General features: G+C 37.6%; 1 protein-coding gene across 4 annotated transcripts in view; it reads left to right on the top strand.

The window, feature by feature from the left end:
- ESRRG (estrogen-related receptor gamma) overlaps positions 1 to 25,952 on the top strand; it is a 126,328-nt gene that overhangs the window by 96,810 nt on the left and 3,566 nt on the right. For all 4 annotated transcript variants that reach the window (XM_009994738.1, XM_009994739.1, XM_009994741.1 and 1 more), the window contains one exon: positions 16,998 to 17,267. In XM_009994738.1, coding sequence (XP_009993040.1) covers positions 16,998 to 17,267 — 270 coding nt within the window. The remainder of the gene's footprint in view (positions 1 to 16,997; positions 17,268 to 25,952) is intronic.

The following is a 25,952-nucleotide window of genomic DNA, read 5'->3' as shown; positions in this document are numbered from 1 at the left end:
GCTGAAAGCTGGGTTCCTCTCTTGACTCTGACACTGACTTACCATGTGACCTTGGGCAAATCAATTAACTTCCTTATGTTGAAACCATGATTTATGCCTCCAGTTTTGGGAGTCCTTTGAGAGCAGTAGATTTAGAACATTAAATACAATTCACAACACACTAGGGTTGGAAGATGTAAGCACAATGCATCACCATTTTATTTCTTTTATATACTACAGGCTAGAGCTGATACATCCTTTTCTAAACAATTTAGCCAGTTCATCTCTTTGTTCATTTCCTATAGTTTTCAAGAATGTTGAATTTATTTTGTAGACCTTTTTTTTCTGAAAACATTTGTTGTTGTTTTCAAACATTGAATAATCAAAGTGGCACAGCAGCCCTGTGAATGAATACATATATCCATAGCTTGAACAGAAAGACTGTGAGACAGAGGGGGCTGAAGTTACTCCAGTAGAATCACAGAGAAAGTCTGTGGTAGATTTGGGAGACTAAATTGTCTTTCTCATGTTCTTCCTGCATGTATGAACCTCATGCTTCGTCTATGCCTCTGACATCACCTATGATACACTCCTGAAAACTGTTGATTTTAGTAAGTTAGTTAGCTGTTTGACAAGAGTCTGTTCAGCAAATGCCAACTATAAATGACATGCCCTGTGCAGTCAGGATAACTGGTGGGATCCCTTGTCAATCTAATAGTTAGTTTGATACTGAAGGAATGAAAATATAAATGCATGGTAAGAATGCTTCAACTGAAGCTCTGTTACAAACCTGATCACAGCAGCAGTGAATTATTACGATTGAGCTTTTGGAGTCATCTCTCATTGGCTATTCTTGCAGAAACATCAGTGAGTTGATGCTGATTTGGCCTCAGTCATCTCTCATTGGCTATTCTTGCAGAAACAAGATACCCAGCATTGCCTGAGAACCCAGCAAACATGATGTTCTGACAGAATGTGTGAGGAAATTCTGACCTCCTTCCTTCTCATATCACTGATAAGAGTAGACAAAGTGCATAAAGGAAGCCATAGGTAGTAGCTGCTCACCATAAAGAAGGATCAGCAAGAAACAGGCGCTTGAAAACAAGTCATGGAACGAAAAGAAAGCCAAAGAAAAAAATTATGTGCCAGTATTAGTACATTAAAATTATGTTTCAGGCCCCTGTAATGGCACATCCACACAAAGCACAACCATGCTTTATATGAAATCTCTAAAACTGCTGGCAAATGTGTCCAAATGACAGATGGTAGAGCCCAACGCTCTGTGATAGTAAGAACGTAGAACACGGGGTGAGGAATGCAAGAGAAAGCCCAATTCTGAAAAAACTACCTAGGTAAATTAGTGTGCAGCAATTAAGGACAGGGCATCCCTGGTGATGCTTTAAATTGACCTACTGGTACCCAAAAGTAATAAGAGGGTCTGACAAGAGAAGAATGCAAAGAAAGGGAAAGCTGAATGGAATGGTGAGAGAAACATTATTGTGTGAAGTAGCTCTGGTCATACCTAATGCTTTGTTTGCAAAGCACATAAGTAACTGAGATATTATTGACTGCATGCCTGGTCTTTATCAGTCACCAGTTTGCTAAAACGTAGCAGTGGGAGTAGCTCTTCATACTGAGTATGAAGGAAGGGAGAGAAGGTGGTAATATTAAAGATCAGCCGGGGAAAGGTGTTTGTGCATTAAGAGATGGGAGGCTAAAGAACATGTGAACGTGCTGAGGGATAAGATGGCAAAACTATAAAAGGGAAGAGTTTGTATCTTAGTCACTCTGTGGCCATAGTGAATATGACGGTTAAATTCTCTGTGTAATTGAAAGAGATAGGCGCACTCATACATTTTGTTGCAAATTGATATGATCTTTTTTGTCAGTGATCTGAGTAAGATTGTACTATAGTTTTTAATTTAGCAGATTAAGAAGCACAATTAAAATATCATGAAAAAGATCATAATCTAAACCTCTGGGTTATTTGGGGTTTTTTTTGCTTATCCCTTCTAAGTTGATAGCATGAGCTGGTATATGTAACAATTACCTCCACTGCTGTGAATTTACTCTAGTTTGTGGGCTGAAGTGTTAATAAATACCTTGCAGTATTCCAGAGGGAGAAGCTTTCCATCTAATTAATAAAACTGGGAAGAATACCCAGGACACTGAACCATATCTTTCTTATTAGTGTTGGCTTCTACAAAGGAGAATCCCTGAATCTCAACACATTAGTAAATGTCATACTCCTGGGTTGCACAGGGACCTCTTGAAAAAACTACTGATTTGCTGTGGAAAAGAATCACCATAGTCTTCAGAAGCAATGCAGCTAGGGAATACCAAGTGTAGAAAATCGGTGTAAAACATAGCGTGCATTATAGCAACTACAGATTTGTGTCACATTTGGTGAATCTTGAAAGGGAAACATACAATTATACTTCCATTTCCCTTCCCATTTTTCGTCTGTACTCATGCTAATATCTTTCTCTCTGTCCAAGTATGGTCTTATTGCAGTTATGTTTTTTAGAGACTTAGCAAAAACTCTGCTTTATGTGTTCTCTAAAACAGGTTTCTTAAAAAGGCTTCATACTGATATGTAAGCTGCATATAACTATTTATTAAATTTTTAAAAAGGGTCACTTGAAGGAGGAAAAATGGATTAAGCCCAATACTGTAATGAAAGCCTTTCACAAAACATGTAATGCTGATTTCCATTTAGTTTGCTGTAATCTATATTTAACAAAAATAAACTTTGTCTCGCTATGCCTGAGCCAGTTCTGTTTGCAGTAAACAACAAATTAACAGCCTGACTTTCTGACCAGCACATAATTCTTAGCTGTACTTTATTAAAATCAAGCAGTAATCTTACATTATGGAATACTGATATATTCTCTGTCAGACTGGACATTTATCGAAGAGTAAAAATTAATGCTGTTCTTCTATAGAAGAAAAATTGTAGGGTGGTATATATGTGTTTTCTCACATTATTACCATTGTTTTTATTAGGCTGATGTAGCAAACTGTTATTGCTGCCTCAAAAAGAAATAGATATAACATCTTCACATTTACTTCTTACTTTTAAGTTTTTGCTCTGAAAAATGCTGCTGCTGAGAACATTTGTATCTACTTTTCATCCTACTGATGTAAGTCATTGGGAGGAAAAAAAAGAGATAAAGCTACAGAGCTTATCCATGAGGTTTATGCTAATCTGACTAAATATGAGTCAACTGAGTGGGGAGTGGAGGAGGTAAAAAATCTTCCAGGTTTTTTTGCCTGCATCCAGTCTTGTCAGTTTTCATAGTCCACACTAGCTGGGGTCTTCACTGAATTCTGGTAACTCATTAGAGCATAAGAAGGCAATTTAAAATGCTGTCCAGGAGTCAGACTCTAGCAGTGTCTGTGCAGTCTAGTATTTTAGTTGTTCTAATGTAATGTATATGCTTAAACCTTTTGATCTGAGTTTGTTTTGTTGGGGTTTTTTCCCATTAAGAGTGTTTATGATGCTTCCACGGACACTGCAAGGAAAAGATCAATTCACACCCTGTACTGTGAATATCCGCTATATGTACAGTTTCAATAAAGCATGTTAACAGCAGATATTGGTCCTTAAAAGACCATATATCAAGCATTCTTAGCATTATGCTGGAAGAACCTGAATCGCATGTTCCCTTGCCTGTCTTCAGTGGCAGCTTTGTTGACCAGTGACCCTTTGTGACTGTGACTGTTTGTTGTTTCAGGAAATACTTCTCTTATCTGAGCTGGGTGATTACACCATTATTTTGTCCTTCAGCGAGACAGTTTTTAATAAAAAGAAAAAAAAATGCATCTTTAATAAGTGAAGAATACAAGTTAGTGAGCAGGTGATCCTTGCTCATTTTAGTAGCTTTTGGAATACCCTGAGTTTGCTTAGTACAAATGCATGTGTACACAGGCTTATACAAGCACACGCTAGGCTTATGCAAGCACATGCTTTTACATATACCTGGCTGCTTTTATGTATGTGATATCACCATTGCTCTTGCATATCCCTTATTGTCATCGTTCTACCATAGCAGCCCCAGAGTGAGAGTTAAGTTGCTGTGATCTTGAATTTCTTTGCCTGGGGCACATCTCATTAAGCTCTTCTGTTCTGAACTCTAATTGTAGGAGTAGACTCCAAACACCTCGAAGAAATGCAACCCAAATTCTGGGGCTTCTGATTTTACAGAACTAGGAAGTGAGTGCTGTAGGTCATCAACATATACCGTCTTCAGCAGTCGTCACCCTCAGGGGAAGAGACATGGATGCCATAATAGGCACAAGCCTCAGGAAGACTTTAATAATTATTTATGCTTAGAGATTAGACTAAGTCAGGAGGAAATACATCCTTGTCCTTTCTGTTTGGATTTGGAGTATTACACCTGCAGATACTCTGGCTGTTTGTGTAAGCATCGGCTCCTTCTCTGAGTTCTTGGTTTTAGTGACATCTTTTGACAAGGAGTTATTTAGTCCAGCTACTCTGTTAAAGAAGACTTGCCCTCCTTCCTGCCATTCTTAATTTCTTGCATTTCATTGTAATGAAGCTTTGTCTGTGTTATGAGACAGTGAGAATAAAAGCTTTAGACCTATTTTTTATACCGTTAGTTTATATATACTTGTACTGCATTCCCTCATAAGTCACTATTTTGTGGAAAACAGTTCCTGTACTCAGAGTCTCTTTTCAAAAGAGTATATTCTTAGGTACGTTGTCCTGTTTTCCTTTCTCTGAATCTCCTCTAAGTTTGTAATATTTTCTTTGAAAAGGGCTGAGCTATTTGGTTGTTAATATTGGAAATCAGAGAGTAATGTGGATATTTTCTTTTTAACTTTTCTTGTCTTCTGAGGTGTTTTTAGCCTCAGCCATGAGCTTGACATCAGCTTCACAACTAACCTTCGGCCAATGGAAGGGGTACTACGAAATGCAGTTTTCAAGCTAATGCTTTTACACTCTCCCTGGATTCTGAAAGAGTTGGTCAGAATGCTGCAGCTCTCCATCTCTTTTTCTCACCTAGAGATCATTTAGTCAGCCTTGTCTCACTCTGGAGGGACTAACAATACATAGTTGGAAGGCCGTCTGTCTTAAATTAGAGGGCACTGATGGAGGTCACCTCTATAAAGTACATTCTGGTGATGCAAGTACTGAGATCATATATAATTCCCTCGTTCCTTTAACTTGCACTGAATTTTGAGAAGTGTTTACATTTTCAAATGGAAAATAAAATAATGTAGGACAATGTTGCACAAAATTGCATCTCCTGTGCTGCCTCCAGTGAAAGCCTATCATCTAACTTCACCTCTGTGAATCTGCTCAAGATAATGCATTTAGAAATCAGGGATGTTTTCCTTTTTTCAGTCTCAGGAGCAAGTGAGCTGGAGTAATTTTTAAGAATATGATTAGTAAACTTGTTGAATAGGAATCTTCATTTGGAGGATGAGTTGATTTGTCCATATAAATCCCCTTTGTCTAATTTAATAGATGGATAAATGACCCCTTACCTTCCATAGAAAAATGCATAGTCTTTAAAACCTATGTAATTTTTTTGAGAAGTATGATAGGGCTTTACATCTTTAAGAAACCAAACAAATTCCAAACTGAATAAGAGAGACAGAGAGGGAAGGTTGCCTCTCTGCAAGCTGCCAGCTTTCCCAAGTGTCTCATCCTCTCCCCTCTGTCATCCTGAGGCAATGTGCCTGCATTTGTGAGTAGATTTATAGTTTATCTTTATCTATGGCTTCATCTGTAGGTAGCTATTATAGCCGCCTTGCCTGGATATTGTTTGGGCCTGATAGATCTGTCTGTAGTTCATCAAAGGGGAGCTGAGTGGCTAAAAGCCATTGGGTCCAGCTGAGGATGAAATACGAGCCATCAGCCTTGGTAATGGCTGTAAAATTTCATAATTACACGGCCTTTATTACATTGCATAATGATCCTGAAGCAGTATGGAACAATTAATTAAGATTTTCAACCGTGGCTCTTTCAGAAATTAAAAGGTGCTAGTGGCTGAGAAATGGAGAAGTGTCTTGTCCTAAAAGCATTAGGGATGCTTAAGAAGTACTTCCTTGGTACTTAAAAAAAAAAAAGGAGGGGGTGTGGGGGGAGAAAAAAGAAGTGAAGAAAAAAAGACAAGAAAAAGAAGATCAACTAGTTAAGCAGCTAATGTCAGAGTAACGTTTTTATACTTCACTGCTAATTCTTAATGTCAAAGCTGGTTCTAAAACTCCTGAAATAGTCACTGCCATAAAGCTGTTCCTTTTCTGTTCGGTAAAAATTTTCATGCCTTTTTTCCCTCGTGTTCTGTTCTAGCCATTTGTCATATTTATAGAAGTAGAGCTCTGCACATTATTAAATAGATGCGTGCCATGACTTAGAAGGGTCACTTAGCTGCATGTTGGGGTGTACTGACCAAGGATTTTCTCTTACACACTTTCTTGTGTCTGAGGCCATTGAAATTCTTTGAAGATCTCTGCAGTTTGACAGACATCCCCAAGGAAGACTTTTTTTTTTCTTTACTGTTTTGATATTTTTCTTCCTTTCTTTTCTTCTTTGTAAATGCAGCATGTTGGATGTAATATAATATTTTCCATGAGATTGACCTCTGACCTGATCAGAAGTAATTAGATTCCTGTCGTGCTGCAAAGGTGTCTTACAGGTTTCTGATACGCATACGGAAAGAAAAAGTGTTTATATATGTGCAAGAAATGCACAGGGAGTAAACAGGAGGCCTGAACCTGTGTGTGTACACATTGCCTGCTGGGATCAATTGCTGGATGTAATTCTAAAGGCCAGCAAATTGTGATCTGGATGGGGTGTGGAGTACTCACTGTGCCAGTGACAGTAAAACTGATGAAAAGACAGCAAAAATAGCCCTGGCATGTTCCATGCACTGTTAAAACTTTAGGTCTTATGGAAAGGAATCTCCTTTTCGCGGTGTGCCTTTTTTCCCCCTCAAACTATTTTGATTCATACAAACTCAATATATTAACTCCTACCTAGGATGAGCATTCAGTATTATTGTTTTCAAATTGACTGGTCATCATGTAGAAGTTCTATCGTTCTAAATATTTTATGAGAATCTAAGGTTTCCCTAAGGCACCTCTAATAATAAACTTTCTGCAGAAAATTTAGAAAGGATTATGTGTTTCAAGGAGGAGCTGGCTGCTTGAAGTAAATTCTCTTGTTGAGTCATTTATTCCCTTAATAGGAATTTTCTGATCTGCTGTCATTCTTGTTCACACACTGGGTGTCACTGCCTCTAAAACACTTGTCATTCTTTAATGGAAACAAAATAGTCATTGCAGTCAGAGCCGCAATGTCATTCCACTACCCCTTGCTGCGTCGGCAATAGTGAAAATGACAGAGCGGCTCTCAGTAGGGGTAATTAAAATGTAAATATTGATATTTTATTATTTGAAATTACTTTCCAGTGCGACATTTAATATCTCTCCATCTGTGCGGCTCTGTTTAGCGGTCACTTTAGTGCAGCTCTGGGATGCCAAGCGGCGGCTTGATCCCCGTTATGTCAAAATGCTTGTTGCTGCTTAATTTTGATATCTAATTAAGTGGAAAAGTACAGTCCACACTGTAATCCATGGCATCTTAACCAGCTGCTTGGGTATATTTAGAATTAATCTCCACTATGGAATCATCCTAATGTATGCAATTAAGAGTCTGCCGATGGCTAATTAGGTGTATTAGAATCAGGCAGCTTCCTTTTTTTTCTTTCTTTTTTTTCCTCTCCTTTTTTTTTTCCTTTTTCCTCTGTGTGGACTGTTGTAGACTTATGACACAGCCTCCAGAGATGATCTTAATGGTACATATACACTCAACTAGGGAAACTAGAAATTTCACATTAACATAGGAGAATATATGTGACTCTCTACCCCCAAACCAGGGAGACTATAAACATAATGTGACTTTTTTGACATCTGAAGAACATTAAGAAAAACAACTAACTGGTAGAAAAGTTTTTAAAATCAGGAAGAAGAATAACATATGTAGAACAGTGTTCTGAATTGTCATTTTCATGCCAGAGGACGAAAGGGTGTATTGACCCAAAATGTTGCAACCTGAAGTTTTTGGGTTGACTATGGAAAGAGATTTTAGCTAGCTCAGCACATACAGGGTTAACATAGAGGTGTTGATTGGATAGTAAGCATTATTCTTTCCATATGCTAATACATTCTAGTATTGGATTCATATTATTAACATGATTGGGAAATTCCTGGAATCCTCTCTGCCTGATGGAAAGATGGAGGGAGCAGGGATTGCCAGGCCTCTCAGTGAGGAACTGACTGGTGGTTTCCCCAAGGGAGCAAAAGGCAGACCAGCAGAGACCCACTCTTGGAGGAAAAGCACTCTCAAAGCAAACCAGTAGAGGTTATTAATAAAAGGCAACACATATTAAATATGGAAGAAATCCCCCCTTACTGTGAAAAAAAAACAATGAACTGATATAAAATAATCCAGCCAACTTGGTTTTGAAGCCTAATGTGCACCAGGCTGAAGAAACTTGAACTCTTTTTAAGTTTCTTTGTATTCCTAGTCTGTGTGCAGTTGTCAGGAGGCATACAAAGACTGCAGTGAGCACTAGCTGACTTAACGCTCATTGTTATTAGCTTAGTTAGGTTCTGCTCTGAAGTTCGTGGACTGTTTGTGTAATTATGTGCGATTGTAATTTCATTTCTGCTAGCTGAAGTCTCTGAAGGATCCAGGTAAGGCACATCACACACAGGATACACACGTATAGTGATGACTTCTAAGACAACTGTTACCATTTTCTGCATTGGATGCTGAGAGAAATTCAGCCTTATTCATAGCACCTGTTGGTTTTCATCTACAGTCACTTTACTAATGACAGAAAGTAGTTTTTCTTTTTTTGTTCACAAATCTGGCTTTAGTGTACCCATTCTCAAGTGCCACACATCCATAGCAGGTTCAAGGAAAATTTGTGTGAAATCAGTATTTGTGTTGAAAATAAGATTGGTCTTTCTTCATGTAGGCTCAGTGAAAGGAAGCAATCAGGATCATAAATACAATCCTGCTCCATTTTCTCTCCTACAAATGTCTGAGCACATAGATGATACCTCAAAATCTGCCATACATTTTAAAAATCAGATTTCATATAAAATGCTGTATGGGGCAAAGACAGTTTTACAAGCACACCATGTCATGTCATCTGCCTCAGGACAAAAAAAACCCCATAGTCTAACCAAACCGTGTTGGAAGGTTGTATTTTAAAGAACTGCAAGAGTTAAGATAAGCAGATCAGATCACATATGTAGTGCATTAGAAAGATCACCCTCAGGAATCTGCAAGTTCAAATTTCTGACCTTAAGGAGACCTACAGCTATGTTGGGCCATATTGGACTGCTAGTCTGAATTTTAAAACTTTTTCATTGTCCATATCTTAGAATTCAAAACCTTAATGCAGAGAAGGTGATCCACAAGGAGTGCCAGCTGTCTAGCAGACAGAAAAAAAAAACACTAAAAAAAAACAAAAAAAAAAACCAAAAACCCCCACCATTTTATTACTTATCAGGTCTTCTGCTCTTCTCAGAGCATCTAGTGATAAATCAAAATTGAAGTGTTTGGCCTGACTTCTTTTTAATATATGGTTGCTATGAGTTTGCAATAAAGCTATTTAAAATTGTGGAAGTTCCACTGGTAAAATCAGCCCAAAGGGAAAACCAAGTGCTCATCTGTTTAAATGAATTGAGTTTTTTGTTTGTTTGTTTGTTTTTCTCAGTGAATACTGGAATAGTAGGACGTGAAATGATAATTAATGGAAATAAAGAGTACAGTAGTTCAGATCATATGTTCCTGGAACTGCCATTATAAAGTCCTGTGGAGGTCCTACCAAATCTGTCCTGAAGCAGGGGTGACTCACCAGATTTTTTAATCCCTCATGTTTCACTGCAGAGCATTAGAAACTGAAGGTGGTTATGTGAAGTCAGGGAGACACTCTTCATCAGTCACATTTTCCAGCTCCTTTTCATTACTATTACTAAAGAAGCAGCTTACAGGAAATTGTGCTGTAACTAGAAATGAGAAATTCAAAAGTAGCTGCCTAGAAATATTTGGTTGGTTAGAGAGGTGTGTCTCTGATTTAAGTTTTGATATAAATTTGAACTGTAGTAAGTTACATCTCACTATCTGCATCTAACCCTGGGAAGAAATGACAAGCGTAAATTGCTGCTGTTTAGTGTTATCATGTAGGGTTTCAGAGGGTAAAAGACAAACCAGAAATATTTCAAACTGGTATTTAAATTACATTAACACCTTTTTTGTATAGCTTGAGTGAAAGGTCATGCTAGACAAGCAGCATATTCTCTGTTTGTAAATGTCTAATTTGCTGCTTTTAAATTGCTGTGAACTTCACTTACTTAGTCCTGCTCTGCTGAATGAATCCAGTGTTGAAAATACTTCTGACAAGCGAATATTTGCTTAGTGAGAATCCATTGTTCATAATGGATTGAGAGGGACATGCAGTGTGAATGCATTTTCATTGCCGTGCCATCTCTCTGCTGTTGTTTCAGTGAGATGAAAGTAGCATTCCTGTAAAAGCCCCAGGTTTCTTAGTGATCTGTGTGGCATTTCCCATCTTACTGGTAGACGTTATTGAAAAAGTGCTTATCATAGGCAGTTTTTTGTGTTATAAAATATAAAAAGAGATGTATATTTTATAAGAACTTGGACAGCACGAGTTAAGAATACAAACACACTTAAATAAAACTCAAGAAAGTGCAGGGGCTTGGCTGAAGACATGCCAGCACTCTCCAAATGCATTTTGCTTTTTGTACTTGAGTCAGAGTAATTCTGGGGCTCCTCTGTGCATGCAGCCTGATCTTCCCTCTCCCACAGCCACACAGCTAACAGATGGCAGTCACAACTCACAGTGCAGAGACCGCAGCTCACAACAGAGCCCCGGTGCTGCTTTTTCCGTGTTCTGCTTTAGGGGCAGAAGGAGATGCTGTATAGCAAAGCATCACTGGGAAAAGGCAGTGGTTTTACTGTGTGCAAGTTGTTGGCTGAAACTAATTTCTAAACATAACTTTAATTGTAGCACATCAGATCTGAATAGCTTGGAAGCTGAATCCAGCAAATAGCGTAAGTTAAGCCTCTGACATTATTTCTGGTCAGTCACAGTTCATGCTTTGGGACTTGGTTTGTGATTTTCAAGTTTGGACAAATACCTGTGCTTTTTGTTTCATAAGCTGATACCTTTCACGTGGTTGTACTTAAATTTCAACTTACAGTGTCATCATGTGCAGTTATTAGCCCTTTGACCAGCAGCTCCATGAGCAAATGGGTATGGGGAGGAAGGAAAGAAATAATGGGTTCACTCTGATATAATGAGTTGTATCTGTTTCTGTTCCAACTTTCACCAAATTTCATCCATAATCTGTGAAACATGTTTGGTTATTAGTGAGAGCACTCTCCTTCTGTTTAATGGTTTTCATAGCAGCTACCTGATGTTTGTGGTTCTTGATATGTATTTGTAGATGACAGAGTATGTTGAAATGCAATTAAATATCTTTTTTTCTTGGATTAATATAATAAAAAGGATCTCATAATTCAGATCTATATGAGAGATTCAGCTCTAGATGTACCCTAGAAAATTGAATCATGCCATCTTCTCCCTTGGGTTTCTGAGAGGAATAATATTAAGTGGCAATGAAGGTTTCCTTCAGCAAGTACTGTGATCACATCTAGAAAATAATATGTAGCCCTAGCAGAAATTTCACTGTTGAAATTTCCCTGGCCTTTTGTTTATATCCCCAGAAGCTGACTGAAGTTGTGCGGTGGATCTGTGGGCAGCACTGAATGTGTGCCAGGAAGGGAGAGGAGGGCAGAGTGACAGCTGTATATCACAGAGTACACTGGACCTGAGACTGATCTTGAAATGGAGTTTCTTTGCATTCACTTCCATGCAGCCAAGATAAGCCTTTGGCCCACTGTTTTTCATTTGACCATGAGCCCACACATCTCTCTAAATCAAGTAATCTGGGCTGAAAGAAAAGCTTTTTTTTAGAAGTGTTTACAAGTACCAGTTTGTTCTTTCGACAGTGGTGACTATACATCATTTTTTGAAATAAGGAAATTGCGCTGGAAACATCAGTACCCATACAACATTTAGAAGGGAGTTAATCTATCAAAATTAAGTGTAAATAATTTAAAAATCCAACTCTGATATTTCAGCTGTGTAAATATATTGAATCTGCAACACACTAGTGAACATGTCATTTTCAAGCACAGCTTTGATTATACAAAATGTAAATGAAGATATTTGAAGTACAAACCAGAGCAAGTGAGAGGAATATTTTACTCTTAAAACTAACAATCACAAAAAAACCTGGTAAAATAAATGGGAAGAGATTATCAGGAAAAGTGAGCAACTCCCAGATTTACCAGCAGTTTCTACCTTGTTTGATCAAAATTTCCATTTCTAAACACATAGTATAGAGGAAGGAAAGTTCATTCCCTGCAAAGTGAAATAAACTAGTATTTGAATCAGTGTAGCCTGATTTAGTCATCACATCAAATGTTTAAGGCTGAAAATAATGGTAGGGATAAATCCAGCCAGTGTCTTTTTTTTGTCCAGTAGTTCTTGGGAGTGCTGTTTGCAAGGCACAGATCTTACTTTGGCACTTGACCATCTGCAGCTGCTTCACTCTAGCCCCTAGTGAGTTAGTGTCCATGAAGTCCATCTTAATGAAGTGGAGGAAAGGGTCTTCAGGAATATAAAAGATTTACCCTGCTTAGCATGGAGCTGTGTGCAATGTGAAATAGAGAGCAAGTAGTGCATGTGCTGACACTTGAAAAGATCTGTGGTTTAAACAGCCCTGTCTCAGAGATCATGAACTGTGTTTGGAGCTGGCTTGGAGCACTGAGCGCTGCAGAGCACAGTCAGCTCGCCGTCGCTTGTTCCTAGAACAGAAATGCAAAGGCCTTACCTATTTATTTCTGCTTCCTTTGAGCTTTGGGTTTAGTGGTATGTGAAAGGAAAAAAAAAATCAAGCATATGTTCGGCTGCTCAATCAACCTTTTCTCAATCCACACTCGGTGATCTCAATGAGTCATTACGGCATAATTACAATTTGAATGTGATATGCTGTTTGTAGAAAAGTATCTATTTTTAGCTGAAGAAACACTACAGTCTCTGAAAGGAGGAGAAAGAAAGAAAAAAGAGAAGGAAGAAAATCTGTAACCAGCAAATCAGTGCTATTGTTAACTGATATTACGAGACACCCTGTAGATTTACAATGCTTGCATTCAACCACATAAAACTGTGCTGAAAAGAATGCTTGCCAGGGGTTAAATTCATATGCCTGCACTGCAGCCTATTTCTGTCAACACTCAGCTCAGGAAATAAACATTTATGCTTTCTGAAATGAAAGTGTAGTTTTGAAGACTAGCCGTCAGATATTTTTTGCCCTTCACACTTTCAAATGCTTAGCCTTTTTTGTAAGTTGACTGCAAAGTGCATCAGTTTGCTAGGCAAAAAGTAAAAGAAAAAATAAAGAAAAATCTTGACAAGTGCCCATGGCATCATTGTCAAGCACACAAGCATCTAGTAGAAGATGGCAGGAGGGTTGGCACAAAACATGCTTCCTTCAAGCTTCTTACCTCAGGGGTACCTGACTCTAGAGAAGCCTTTCAATCCTTCCAAATGACGTTATTGCAAACTGTCATCTGGTTTATTTGGAGTGTGCTGTATCGCAGATAAACATGCTATTTAACTGCAGGTCAAGGTACAGAGTCATTCTGCCAGCAAATGCTTTTGAGATACATTAAATGGCATTGTCTCAGGGAGGGCGATGGGGAGAGATCAAAGTTGTCACCAATATGTTACATGCTAAGGGGGGAAAAGGTACACGATGTTGTATTTTAAAAAGCCATTATGCAGTTCTACATTTGAAATGATGACCTGGAAGATGCTTAAGGAGCCACACAAAGCACAACAAAGTTCAAAACCACATCATCATGCAGCATCCCAGGCCGGTTTGGAAAGAGTTTACAGTTGTGACTGGGAAGGCTACCACCAGTCCAGAAAGCTGAAAGTGCATTTATGTCTAATTCAGAGACTTTTCTAAAGAACAAGTATATTTTCAAATAGAGTATGTCCACTTGTCACAGAATGTGATTGGTCCTGGTGGATTCATGTAACAAAAGCTCACAGAATTCAGAGCACAGGTCGGCATGAAATAAGTACAGTCCTCCAAACAATTTTAAATAAATGTCTGTATGGAAAAACATATGCCTGTGTAACGTACTCTTTTAACTGGGACTTGCTGAGTATCTATTGAAAGGGCATTGGTATGTTACAAGAGACTTGCTGGATGCTTTCACATTTTCTGAAAAATCAAAACGAAAACATATTAATTACAACTTGACACAGCTTAACATTCCCACGAGGGTTGCCTTTAAAAGTTAAAACATGCTTTCACTGAGCAGGCTTTCAAGGGGAAGTTATTTCAATCAGAAAGAAAATAATCATGTTTATTTGATTTATTATTGTAGAGCAGAACAGTGCGCATTTGCCAGTTTTTTTACAGTGTAAAAAATGTCTTTTGATTTTTCATGTGTCATATAAAAATAATTAGTATATTTACTGCACCAGAACGCAGATTTTTCAAGAGTGCAGTATAATAAATTATAGGCAACATCCCATTTTTTCCCCTCACTGGGCATATGTAACTGTGGCACACAATAAATGTTATTGAAACATAACACTGTTTGTTTAAAAAAAACCCAAACTACAAAAATAGAGAAGTAAATAAAAGAAAGAAATGGGAGTTTTCAGGAAAAAGAAAAGAGAAATTGCAAGTTAAACTTTTTATAAGCAAAACGGATTTTATTGCTTTTTTGCTTAATTAAACTCTTCAGAAGTGTGTGAAACATTGTTATACCTGAAAAATTGTTAATTTGTAAATCACAGGGACAAAAGGGCTCCACTGCAACTTTAAAGTTTCTATGCACGTAAATGTCAATAGAGTGCCTTCTCCATCATCAGCACTAAATTCACATTGATGCCTCTTTTCTTCTCTGTATTGATCCTTCCATGAGAACGTAGATTTGTATCTGTTAATTAATGCGTCCTGAAACAGCGTTTGTATTAATCAGGCAGATAAGAAAAATTGGATGCCTGCACCCTCATGACAACCGTAAAAGTGCTGGCCCTGATAAAATCGTGGATGGACCTCAATAAAAAATTTCCTCCTTCCACTCAATAAACTAATCATCCTGCTTTTAATTATTCGGCAGAAAGATGTGTGGAGATTGGAGAATGTGTAAATCTATTTACTAACAGCAGTGTCTGGGAGGGAGAATGGGGCTGTCACAGGACGGTGCTGCAGGCTACGTTCTCTGTCCATCTGCTACTGCAGAAAAACTGGTTCTTGAAAGACAGAAAGGAGCAGAAATGTTGAAGCTAATTGAAATCATGAATTCCTCCCTATAACCTTTCAAATTATTATTTCTTCTCCATTTCCCTCTTATTTATTTTAATTGCAGATGTGTTATTTTCCAATGTCGCCTCTTCAAGGGCTTCCTGTGGCTGTTGGCTCAGTTTTTGTTGGGGTTTTTTTGAAGACAGCTACAGTTCTATCACAAGACTCAAAAGACAGTAAGAGAAAAGGAAAACAAATAAGGAGGGGGAGAAAAATGAGAGAGAGGGAGAAAGAGAGCATGCAGCCAGTTTTATGTTTCATTTTTTTATGGATGCCTGGTGGTTTGGATGTGGGGTTTTCCTTTTTTATTGTATTAGTTTTGCTGCTTAGTGCTTACAGAGAAAATCTTGTTCGGAGACGATGCCTTGAAGATTTGCTAGTTTATGATATATTCCTGCTTGACTCTAACACTTGACGATGAAAACAGAAAAATGCATTTAAGTGTAATTGAATGCCAAAAAGAATGTTCTTACAGCGGGAACCCTGTCAAAGGACATGTAAGCAGCTCCATAAACAACTAAATGAAAGCCTCAGACATGTCTTAAGACCCTTTAAGAAAAGCTTGACTAATCCCCTTTGATGATTTTATTAAGTACTTGTGGTTGATGGTGCCAACTGGCAACTACTGCATTTAAGCAACAGGCCAGGAAAATCACTTCCTCTCCCATATTGTGTTGTAGTTCCTAATGCGATTCGGATATTAGCAGTTTGATATAATAAATTAACAGGTACTGTAAACAAGAGTCTGAAAAGGTAAGACAGCAAATATGTTTGCCCTTAGTGATCTTATTAGGAAAGACAGCAGGGGGGGAAAAAAAGGCAAAAGTTAAATTCATTAAGAAGCATTTATTAAATTCTTGGTTGCCCTCAGAGAAAGGATGGTGTGGCTGATATTCAGTTGGCACTTTAATATGCCACCCAGTTATTTCAACAAGTGGAGAGTGGAGGTGGGAGCCAATGCAGAAGTAGTTAGCACCTTTTCTGAGAAGAGTAGGTGTTACTTTCTTTCTTTCTGCTGAGGTTAAAGCTCAAAGAGTATTTTATTCTTTGTGATAATTATCTTAATTCTACTAAAACATCAAATCTTTGATTCTAAAAAAGTTTGTTGTTTGTTTGGGTTTTGGTTTTTTTCTCCCCTAAACTATCCTTCTTGGTTTATGGTACTGATGAACAGAGTCATCAGATCCCTATTTCATGACATCAGGATCAGAATTTAGAACTAAGCATGAGTATTTCAGACAAAGAAAACATCACACAGATCACAGGCTGTGACTGCAATACTCCCCAAATTAATAGCAGTCTTACAGAAAGAGTCTTCAAATTCCAACTTGTTTTTAACTTTGTGTGCTGATTAGGAGACATTTGATTTTCTATTAATTTACTTTCCTATATTAGAATGGGGAGGAGAGGCACAAAAGCAGAAGGGGAAATAAAACTAGTAGGTACATGTTTTATCACAATGAATACAAAATTAAATCATAAACAGGAGCAGATTTCTGATAAATCCGAACATACTTAATATTTTTCCTGTATTTTATTTTTCTATTCAGGATTCTCCACTTTGTCTCTAGCTGACCAGATGAGCCTTCTGCAGAGTGCTTGGATGGAGATCTTGATTCTTGGTGTTGTATACCGGTCACTTTCTTTTGAGGATGAGCTCGTATATGCCGAAGATTATATTATGGATGAAGACCAGTCCAAATTGGCAGGGCTTCTTGACCTTAACAATGCCATACTGCAGCTGGTAAAGAAATACAAGAGCATGAAGCTGGAGAAGGAAGAGTTTGTCACCCTCAAAGCTATAGCACTCGCTAATTCAGGTTGGCAGAGTGGCGTCACGGTTGCTACATTTTTAATATGTCACTTTATATTTTTCTCCACAATACTTTCTGCATGCTTGTTTTAAACACAGTTTTGGAGTAAGAAATTGCAAATCACACCTTAATTTCCAGGGCAGCAAACAAAACAGATCATACTAAGAGCAATGTTTGGGTTCTAAGTAATTGTGGAATGTGTTCCTAAGGGAGTGGAGAATACTACCTCACTGAATGATTTGGAGAGTATTTTACAGACAAAAATCCATTCAATGAATGTAGATGTTGTTCTCCTAAATAAATTCCATCATCCAGACAAGTCTAATCTTTGCAGTTAAAACAAACTGAAAGGATGCATGAGAATGTGCTATATACATTCTCTTTAAAGGCAACTATTGCTTTATTTGATGGGGTAAATTCAGGATATGGGAGGAGAGAAGATATTTAATCTCACAAGGACCGCAGCTTACCTTACGGATCCTCTGCATTTATGAGACTACTTCTGCAAATAATTACCTGTGAGGCAAGGGTTAAACATCTCAGAATTTTATTTATTTTTTTTTGTATTTGAATTTAAAAGTGCTGAAGCAGTGAATACTGCCAGATAAGTAAAAATCGTTTGTGCTTTGTTGTTTTTCCTTTTGTGTCTCCTTAGTGCTTTATTGTAGTCTTAAGTCCCTTTTAGCATTTGCATAAAGTTCACGATAGATCCCTCTTTAATGACGTGCCGATCATTAGATACCTGTGTGTCAATAACATGCTCTGATGCTATGTTCCATTGACAGTCACACCGTGCCCCTCCATCTGCTTTTGTTTTGACCCTATCTTTGAACTTTATCTTGGTTGCTGGCCAGTAGTTTTCCCTTTAATTACAAGAAGGAAACTGTCAATAAAATCTGTTAAATGGGATGCAATGAGTGGCTTGAATGGGCGGACGGCTATTTGTTCAAATTCTGCAGCATTCAAGGTATTGACAGTTTGTTTTCTGGGGCCATATGTGACGATCAATCTCAGGCTGGGCTCAGCCGCGCTGAAAAATGAAAAACCAGATTGCTTTTGCTTACTTGTGGATGACGACTTGTGATTTGGCGCGGTCCTAGTGAGATGAGACCTTCTGCCCAAATTGCCCCCCTGAGAGCCAGGACGCGTGACTGTTTTTAGAAATAATTTTTTAATTGATTTTGTAATTAACAGTTCATCTACAATATTGATGCATGAATCCTCAGATTGATAGGAGGGAAATTGTTTTCAACAATGAAGTTGTACTTTCCTATTTGTCTTTGTAATGTGATTTAGCACTCTGCATTTTTAATTGGAAATGTAATTCAAAAACATGCAAAGCCAAGAGGCTTAGTAGTTTCTTTGAAAAAATATTCTCCACCCCACTAACTCAGCCCTTACTTTTAGAATATTATCTTATTTTCAGAATAAACAAAGTGCTGAAATGCCTCTCAAAGATTAAAAAAAAAAAATATTCAGATTTATTTATAATTTTTGACCACTTGAGGATGCTTTGCAGCTGCAAGAAGGATTTTTCTCAAAATTGGTCATGCTTAATGAGCAGAGCAATGAAGTTATCTAGAATTAGGAGTCTAAATTGTGAAGTGTTTTTCTGTTTGTTTTGATTTTGTAATTCTAAGACTGAATTAGAAGTATTTCTACAGTTCACTTGATAAGAAGGATAAGAGGTTAGAATATACAGATATGGTGTTAAATACCACTCAGGTGTTTTTTTTTCTCCCCCAAAAAGGCATGCATGTTTAAGTGATTATAAAAGATACTACTGCCAAAAAAGTTCAGTCATATGTTGTCCATAGAGTGTATCAAAATCATCTGTAGCTTCATTAACTTCAATGGGAATTACGGCCAGGATAATGTCAGAGAAAAACACAAGTCAGCATACTGAAATTCAGGGCACATTTAAGTGAAAACGTTTCCTTCCCTCATCTTAAAAGAAATAAAATTGCTGTTTTAAAATGAAACTTCTGCAAGGAGGAGTTAGAAAAAAGCCCAACCTTTTGACCTGCCTTTCAACAAAGGTATGACTTCTGACATTCAACATTTCAGCTTCAGTTTGTACACGCATCAGATACCAAACTTCTATCAGCTGAATCTGTACTAACCTGTAGGTGCAAAATAGCACTTGCAGAATTACAGTCCATCAAAGCATGTCAGACCCCTAGTATTTTAATTTGCAAATGCTGCTAAAATTAAAGTAAAATTAAATTTAAAGTCAATTAATTAAAGTAAAAATATGATTTTGTCTTTTTTACAGACAAAACCGGAAATAGCTTATTTTCCCATAACTATGAACTCAATTAATGTAAATGCAACTATATCTGAAAAGAAAAAAAAGTGCAATTATAAAACCAATCACTTAGTAGTTCATATTTTAATATATTTTGTTGCTACCTTTGCTTTCATCCAAAACTTCCACAACTTATTTTTCTGGTTTAAAATATATTAGGCTTTTTATAGCTGTAGAGAGAATGAATCTTAGGCATTTCAGACATTCTTGCCATATCCACTGTCTAGGAATATTCCCAGGTTGACTCTATTGTAAACACTAGGCAAAGATGGGTTAGTGATTTGTGATACAGTGTCAGAGTACTTTCCCTGCTGGTGTATAGAAGCAGGAAAAAGAAATTGTAGGTTGTCTTCATATTGATTGTATTTTGTTTGTATAAATACCATGAGCTTTATTTTGGCCAACAAATCTCAGTATTGTAAACATTAAAACTCTCAACTGCTAACTTTTCTTTAGGCCTACAGAGTCTACTTGTGCAGTACTTGAACTGAGATTATCCTGCCATTTGATATGTGAAAGGTGGAGAGGAGGAGCCGTTATTCAGGGAGATTCTCTGACAGCTGTTATCAAGTGTTCCCTTCACAGGGTTGGACAATGCCACATGTGGCATATGTACATTTCCAGAAATGCAAGGTGTAGCAACCAAGTGGGTTGCGTCACTCATTTCAAATGGAGTGCACAATAGCACCTGAAAAGTTCAAATACGTTAGAACACAGTACTGAAATGTATAGAGATTTCAGTCCTGTGTACTTTACAGGCATGATTTGAACAGTTACATTTAATACATGGTGGTTATATGGAATTTATTAGGTTACTTTTAAACATCAGCATTGAGTTCATAGTAATTATGACAGCCTTTATGCTTGAACTCTGAAGTCTCTCGCACCACAGGGTTGCCCCTGTTCTGTCACAAGTTCATAGTTCCTTCCTTTCTTTTCCTTCCTTCTCAAGTTCCTTCCTTCTTTCTCTGCCATCCCTACACAAAAGCAAGTAGTTACCTTGAAGCTGCAGGATTAAACTGCCCAGCGTTCCACCTTGCACTGCCCAAATGAAGCAAGCTGGCACCAGTGAGCACTTTGTTTACCCACGCAGAAAATCAACTCTGAATGGTTTCCAAAACATGCATGTACCAATTATTCCTTGTGTGCAAGGGAAGGTGAAATGTTTACAAAACATGTTTGAAGTGTACACAGGTGCATGCATGCCCACGTGAACACTGACACAGAAAAGATGATCTGCTCATCTCTTGTATTAGAAAATACTTTCATGTATAAATTCAGTAATACTAAACAGGGAGTTGCAGGTGAGGAGTTTTTTGACATTACCTAATCAGTAAGGACTAAATTGCGCCTTCAGGCCAACTGTTGCAGAAGAGCTTAGGAATCACAATTGAGACCTGATTTTTAAGAGAGGTTCAGTTCCCATCTAAGACCTAATGTAAGGAACTAGAGTGTCAAAGTACATAAGCACATTTGAAAATCTGATCCAAGTGTATTTGCCTAATAGGCTGCTGGCATCTTGAAAAACCTGACCCAGATGTGGGTGCTAGGCACTTAAACTTGTAACCCTGTGCACTGTTGAAAATTTAATCTTGAATGCTAATAGAAGCTGTCTAGCCGATACCACCAGAAAGAGAAAAGAATCTGTACTCACCATCACAATTTCTGCTCTCTCTTATTAACTTTACTAAAAAAACTCAGCACCCTTTCAGTACTGAAGGAGTAAGAGCTAAGAAGTATCTTGTGTGTTTTAGCCTAATGAAGCACAGATCAGCATTGATGCCAGTAGTTACATGATCGTCTGTCCTGGTAGGAAAATTAATTTGTTCTTCCTTAGTTTTCCAGCCACCAAAACAATGTATTCAGAGCACTAGGCTGTCATCATTAAATAATATTATCATCATAAATATTAATTGGTAGAACCCTATAAATTGCTTATTCCACAGAACATCATATCTATTCCCAGTATAGGCTGTAGTTTATCTTAATGTCACAACATACTATGTTTAGTTTCCAATAATGCCAATTTTTAATTTTATTTAGTCATCTTGCTAATGTTAGAATTCATTATGAAAATATTCTGTATTGTAAATAGGCATATATATATTATACACACACATGTGCATACCTGAGCATTATTAGGGTGTTATGTGTTTATATTGCTAAACATCAATGGCAAGGTCTGTTAACTCTTTAATGCAATTCTGTATAGAGTGTGATGTAGCATTGAAACAAATTTTTAGAAAAGTAGTCATTTTCATGTTGCTTGAACACAATTTATCCCTCATATTGCTTTTTCATGTAATCAAATAGATGGGACCCACAATTCTTAGAGAAAACAAATAACTACTACCGTTTGCTTAGTGATAGCATTAAGAACGTGTTGGCAGAGTTAATTGGTGTTTTATTTTATGTTCAATGTCTGTTTTTCTGGTTCCTGTTTTTCTTGTTAACTAAATAACTTTCAGACATTCCTCAGTTATGAAGTAGGTGGTTACTATTTACACGTTAGCAGCCTGAGCCTCAGGAAGGGCAGGAAGTGAGGCCAGCCCAGTGAGTGGTGGGAAGATGGAGCCCCGAGTCTCCTGCTGCTGGCGCAGCCTATGAGGGGCAGAGCTGGGCTGTGTCTGCCCAGGGCCAGCTCTGTGCTGGCCAGTGGGTTTTCTGGGTAGGAGAGCAATGGTCTGAACCTCTGTGTCACCCTTGCAATTGCTAGTATTCACTGTTATTGATCCTGCATTTCCACAGCACTGAACTAGTGGCTCTTAGTGGTAATTATGGCAATTACTTATGTCTTGTAGTGGATAAAAAGGATTTTGAAGCATTCGTTCAACATTTTCTTTTAGTTGTTGTTTTACCTCCCACCCTAGCCCTACCATTGAAATTCCCCTTGTGCAGGGTTTTAGTAGCCTTATTGAGTAGGTACTCAAACAAGTTCATAGTATGCAATTTGTCCTGCATTACAGAAATACTCCTTTATTTATTGTCCTCACTACCTATCCTAGTGGAAAGTAAACCATTCCAGTATGTAAAAAAAAAACACAAAACAAAAACAAACACAAAAACTGGTGGTTTGCTGTGTTTTAACTCACCTTATGCCTGAGGTTTTACTTCACTTCTAATCCCGCTAGCCCCTGAAATAAATAAGCATGTTCCATGAAGTAATTTCTTTTCTTCACTGTGTGTTAAAAACTGTTTTGTGGCTTCGATTTTCATGTCTCTTCTCTTCTTAAAAATAGGCCAGTATTTGCTAAAATCAATTACACAAGCCATATTGAGCAGGTACTCAAACAAGTTCATAGTATGCAATTTGTCCTGCATTACAGAAATACTCCTTTATTTATTGTCCTCACTACCTATCCTAGTGGAAAGTAAACCATTCCAGTATGTAAAAAAAAAACACAAAACAAAAACAAACACAAAAACTGGTGGTTTGCTGTGTTTTAACTCACCTTATGCCTGAGGTTTTACTTCACTTCTAATCCCGCTAGCCCCTGAAATAAATAAGCATGTTCCATGAAGTAATTTCTTTTCTTCACTGTGTGTTAAAAACTGTTTTGTGGCTTCGATTTTCATGTCTCTTCTCTTCTTAAAAATAGGCCAGTATTTGCCAAAATCAATTACACAAGCCACTCTTTGAGGGGTTTTTTTTGTTTCCACTGCTTGTAATTCCTGTGGGCAAGGAATTCTTAACTTATTCCTCTTTAATTTCCAATATATATATATTCCAATTGAAGTGTCTGTTTCCAGTTGAATAATCCTGACTTAGCTTATTTTTGCCATACTCTTTTGCAAGGGAAGATACTCTGTTTCTCTGTGTGCTTGTCTCTTACCCTAACCACTCAGACTCCAGCAGAAAGTTCTGTTCAGGAGAGACAGGCAAATAAGTGGTCAAAAAATAGTCAAAATTAAGTATATTTGTTGACCCTACACAGGGAGGACCAGAGTAAGTATCTGTGGCAATTTCAGTTCTAGCCTGGAAGAGGGTGGGAATTCTCGTTAGGTGAGGGAACCAAGAACCTAGTTTGATTTGCTATCGGTAGTTTCTGTGGGTAGTTTCTGCTTCTACCTTAAACACAATGCTTTTCAAAATGTCACTGTCCTGTGTTTCCAATAAAAATTGTAGAAAAACACAATGTGGGTGAGCACTTTGCAAAAAGGCAAGTTTGCCTGTGTAAAACTGGCATAAATTTCAGGCAGAAGAGGAAGAGGTTCTGTAATTCTGAGAACAGTTCACCCATAAAAAATCATTGTGGTTATTGTGGGGTTTTTGGTTTGGCAATACAATCTGTATAAAAAATTCCTCTTATTTAAGACATAATCCAGATTAGGATTTTGCTGTCTTTATGTAAAGCAAAAGCTATTCTGCCTGCTGTTCTTACTGTTCATCCCATCCAGTTCTTTTCAGAATCCTACAACTTTCTAAAATTATTTATCTGGTTTGGATTTTATTAACTGCTCAGCTACATGGAAACACAAACCTAACAGCGATTGCTGTCTTTCAAGTACTTGTTGGTATTTGCCTCTCTGATGTGCTTTATCAGCATCTGAACATGTGCTTTCACTGTTGCCTGTTCCCTGCTGCTTCCTTCGCTGTAATAACTTCTTCCTCTATGCTGCCTGACATTAAGAAATACTTCATTTGAGACCCCTGGGTTTCTAGCACTTCTTAGTGATGGTACGTACAAAACAAATACCAGCCTTTAGCTTTCCTTAGAGCAGTATTTTGAGTGGTCTCCTTGCCCTTAGTTCAGGTGCTTTCCAATCCTTAGCTAGTTGTCAGCCTTTATGTGGTGTTTTAAATGTGCAGCTGGATGTTTGTTTGCTGCATTTGAGATGAAGTTTAAATTTTAAATGAGGCAGATTGTAATCTGAATTTCTGTCTGGACCTTGTGGTGTTTTTCTTGGATGAGGACTTTAGTTTTCTCCTCTTTGTGCACAATGATACAATTGATCAGCTCACCAGAAGTACAGTATTTTCCCATCCTGTGATGCAAGAACAGAACAAAATTCTCCAAGCAGATGATGTCCTCATTTGTTGATCTCTCTCTCATGCAGCACTGATCAGTAACAACTTTTCCCTCAGTAGACTGAAATTTCATGTTCTCAGCAGGATGTTGTATCAACAAGTCTTGTGTTTGTCTGTTGAGCTCTCTTGCAGGACATTTACAATCAAATTCTTCTTACTTTCAAATGACAACACTTTCAAATTACCCTGGTTAATTTCATGGCTTGTGTAGGCACTGATTTTTAAGTGTGTTCATCTGGGTATAGGTTTCCTCTGGGTCTTACATGCATTGGATGTAATTGTGAATTATCCAGGCTGTCTACAAAACCACTTAAAAAAAACAAAGGAAGGGGTTTTTCTTGGTTTAGGAAGAGCATTCAAAATATTTGTACCTAACTGATAATTAAATTCTATATTGACTATGGAATTCTTTATTTCTGGATTGTCACACAGATTCTGTGTTTCCTTAAATTACAGTGGTTCTTGTTGACATTGCCCTCTCTTACTAGTGAGGATTGAGTTTATCAGCAGTAAGTTAACCTACTCTGAATTCACTTCTACATCTACCAGTCTGTAGTTACTGAAAAGACTTCTCTTTTATTTTTTCTCCTCTTTTCCCCATGGCTATTTCAGCCTTTTCAACCATTTTCCTTATTTTCAAAGGCTTACGCCTGAGGGATTAAGATCTACATTCGTTTAATACCAGGAATAAAGTGGAAGTTCCAGACTGCAAGGGTAAAACTTGAAGAAGGATCTTTGTAGAGATTAATATTTTCCTGAGCAATCTGCAAGCTGAATCGTGGTCTAATTAAATAGCACAGATTTAGTGAGTTTGTATTTAAACATTAGCAAACCCTAGAATGGGTAGAGCTGAAATGAGTTTGAATCTTTTCTGTAAATGGGAAGTTAAATTACCATAGTAATTTGATTAAATAATTTTTAAATCTTTCAAGCTAAATCACCATTTTAAAAAGAACAGTTTGAAGTCTTAATCACTGTTCGGAAGTGCCCCTCTCTGCTCTTTTTTCTTACCCCATTTTCTGTGACAAAATCTCTCTCCCAAGGCACAGCTTCCTAAACTGCTTCAAATGAACCTCTGTTTGGCAGTGGAGTGCTTGCATGAGGCCAGCAGAGAGCTGGCTGGTCACGTTCTTCCCAGCTACTGAATTGATTTCAAAGAAAGCAACAAATACATTAAGTGCTTTACTACTATTACTTTTCCATGTAAGCAATTGCTCTCTTTACTGGAGAAATGGTATACAATCTGCAACCCCTGCAAGGAGAGGATAAGATCCTTTGGTTTAAGATGTTGTCCACACAGAGACTTTGAGAGTGTGGAGTGTAATAGCTGTCCTAGAAGGCAGGTTTTGATTCA

The sequence above is a fragment of the Chaetura pelagica genome, unplaced genomic scaffold (assembly GCF_000747805.2).
Source record: "Chaetura pelagica isolate M959 unplaced genomic scaffold, ChaPel_1.0 scaffold2, whole genome shotgun sequence".
Lineage (NCBI taxonomy): Eukaryota > Metazoa > Chordata > Aves > Apodiformes > Apodidae > Chaetura > Chaetura pelagica.
This window is presented reverse-complemented; position numbering and strand designations above follow the sequence as displayed.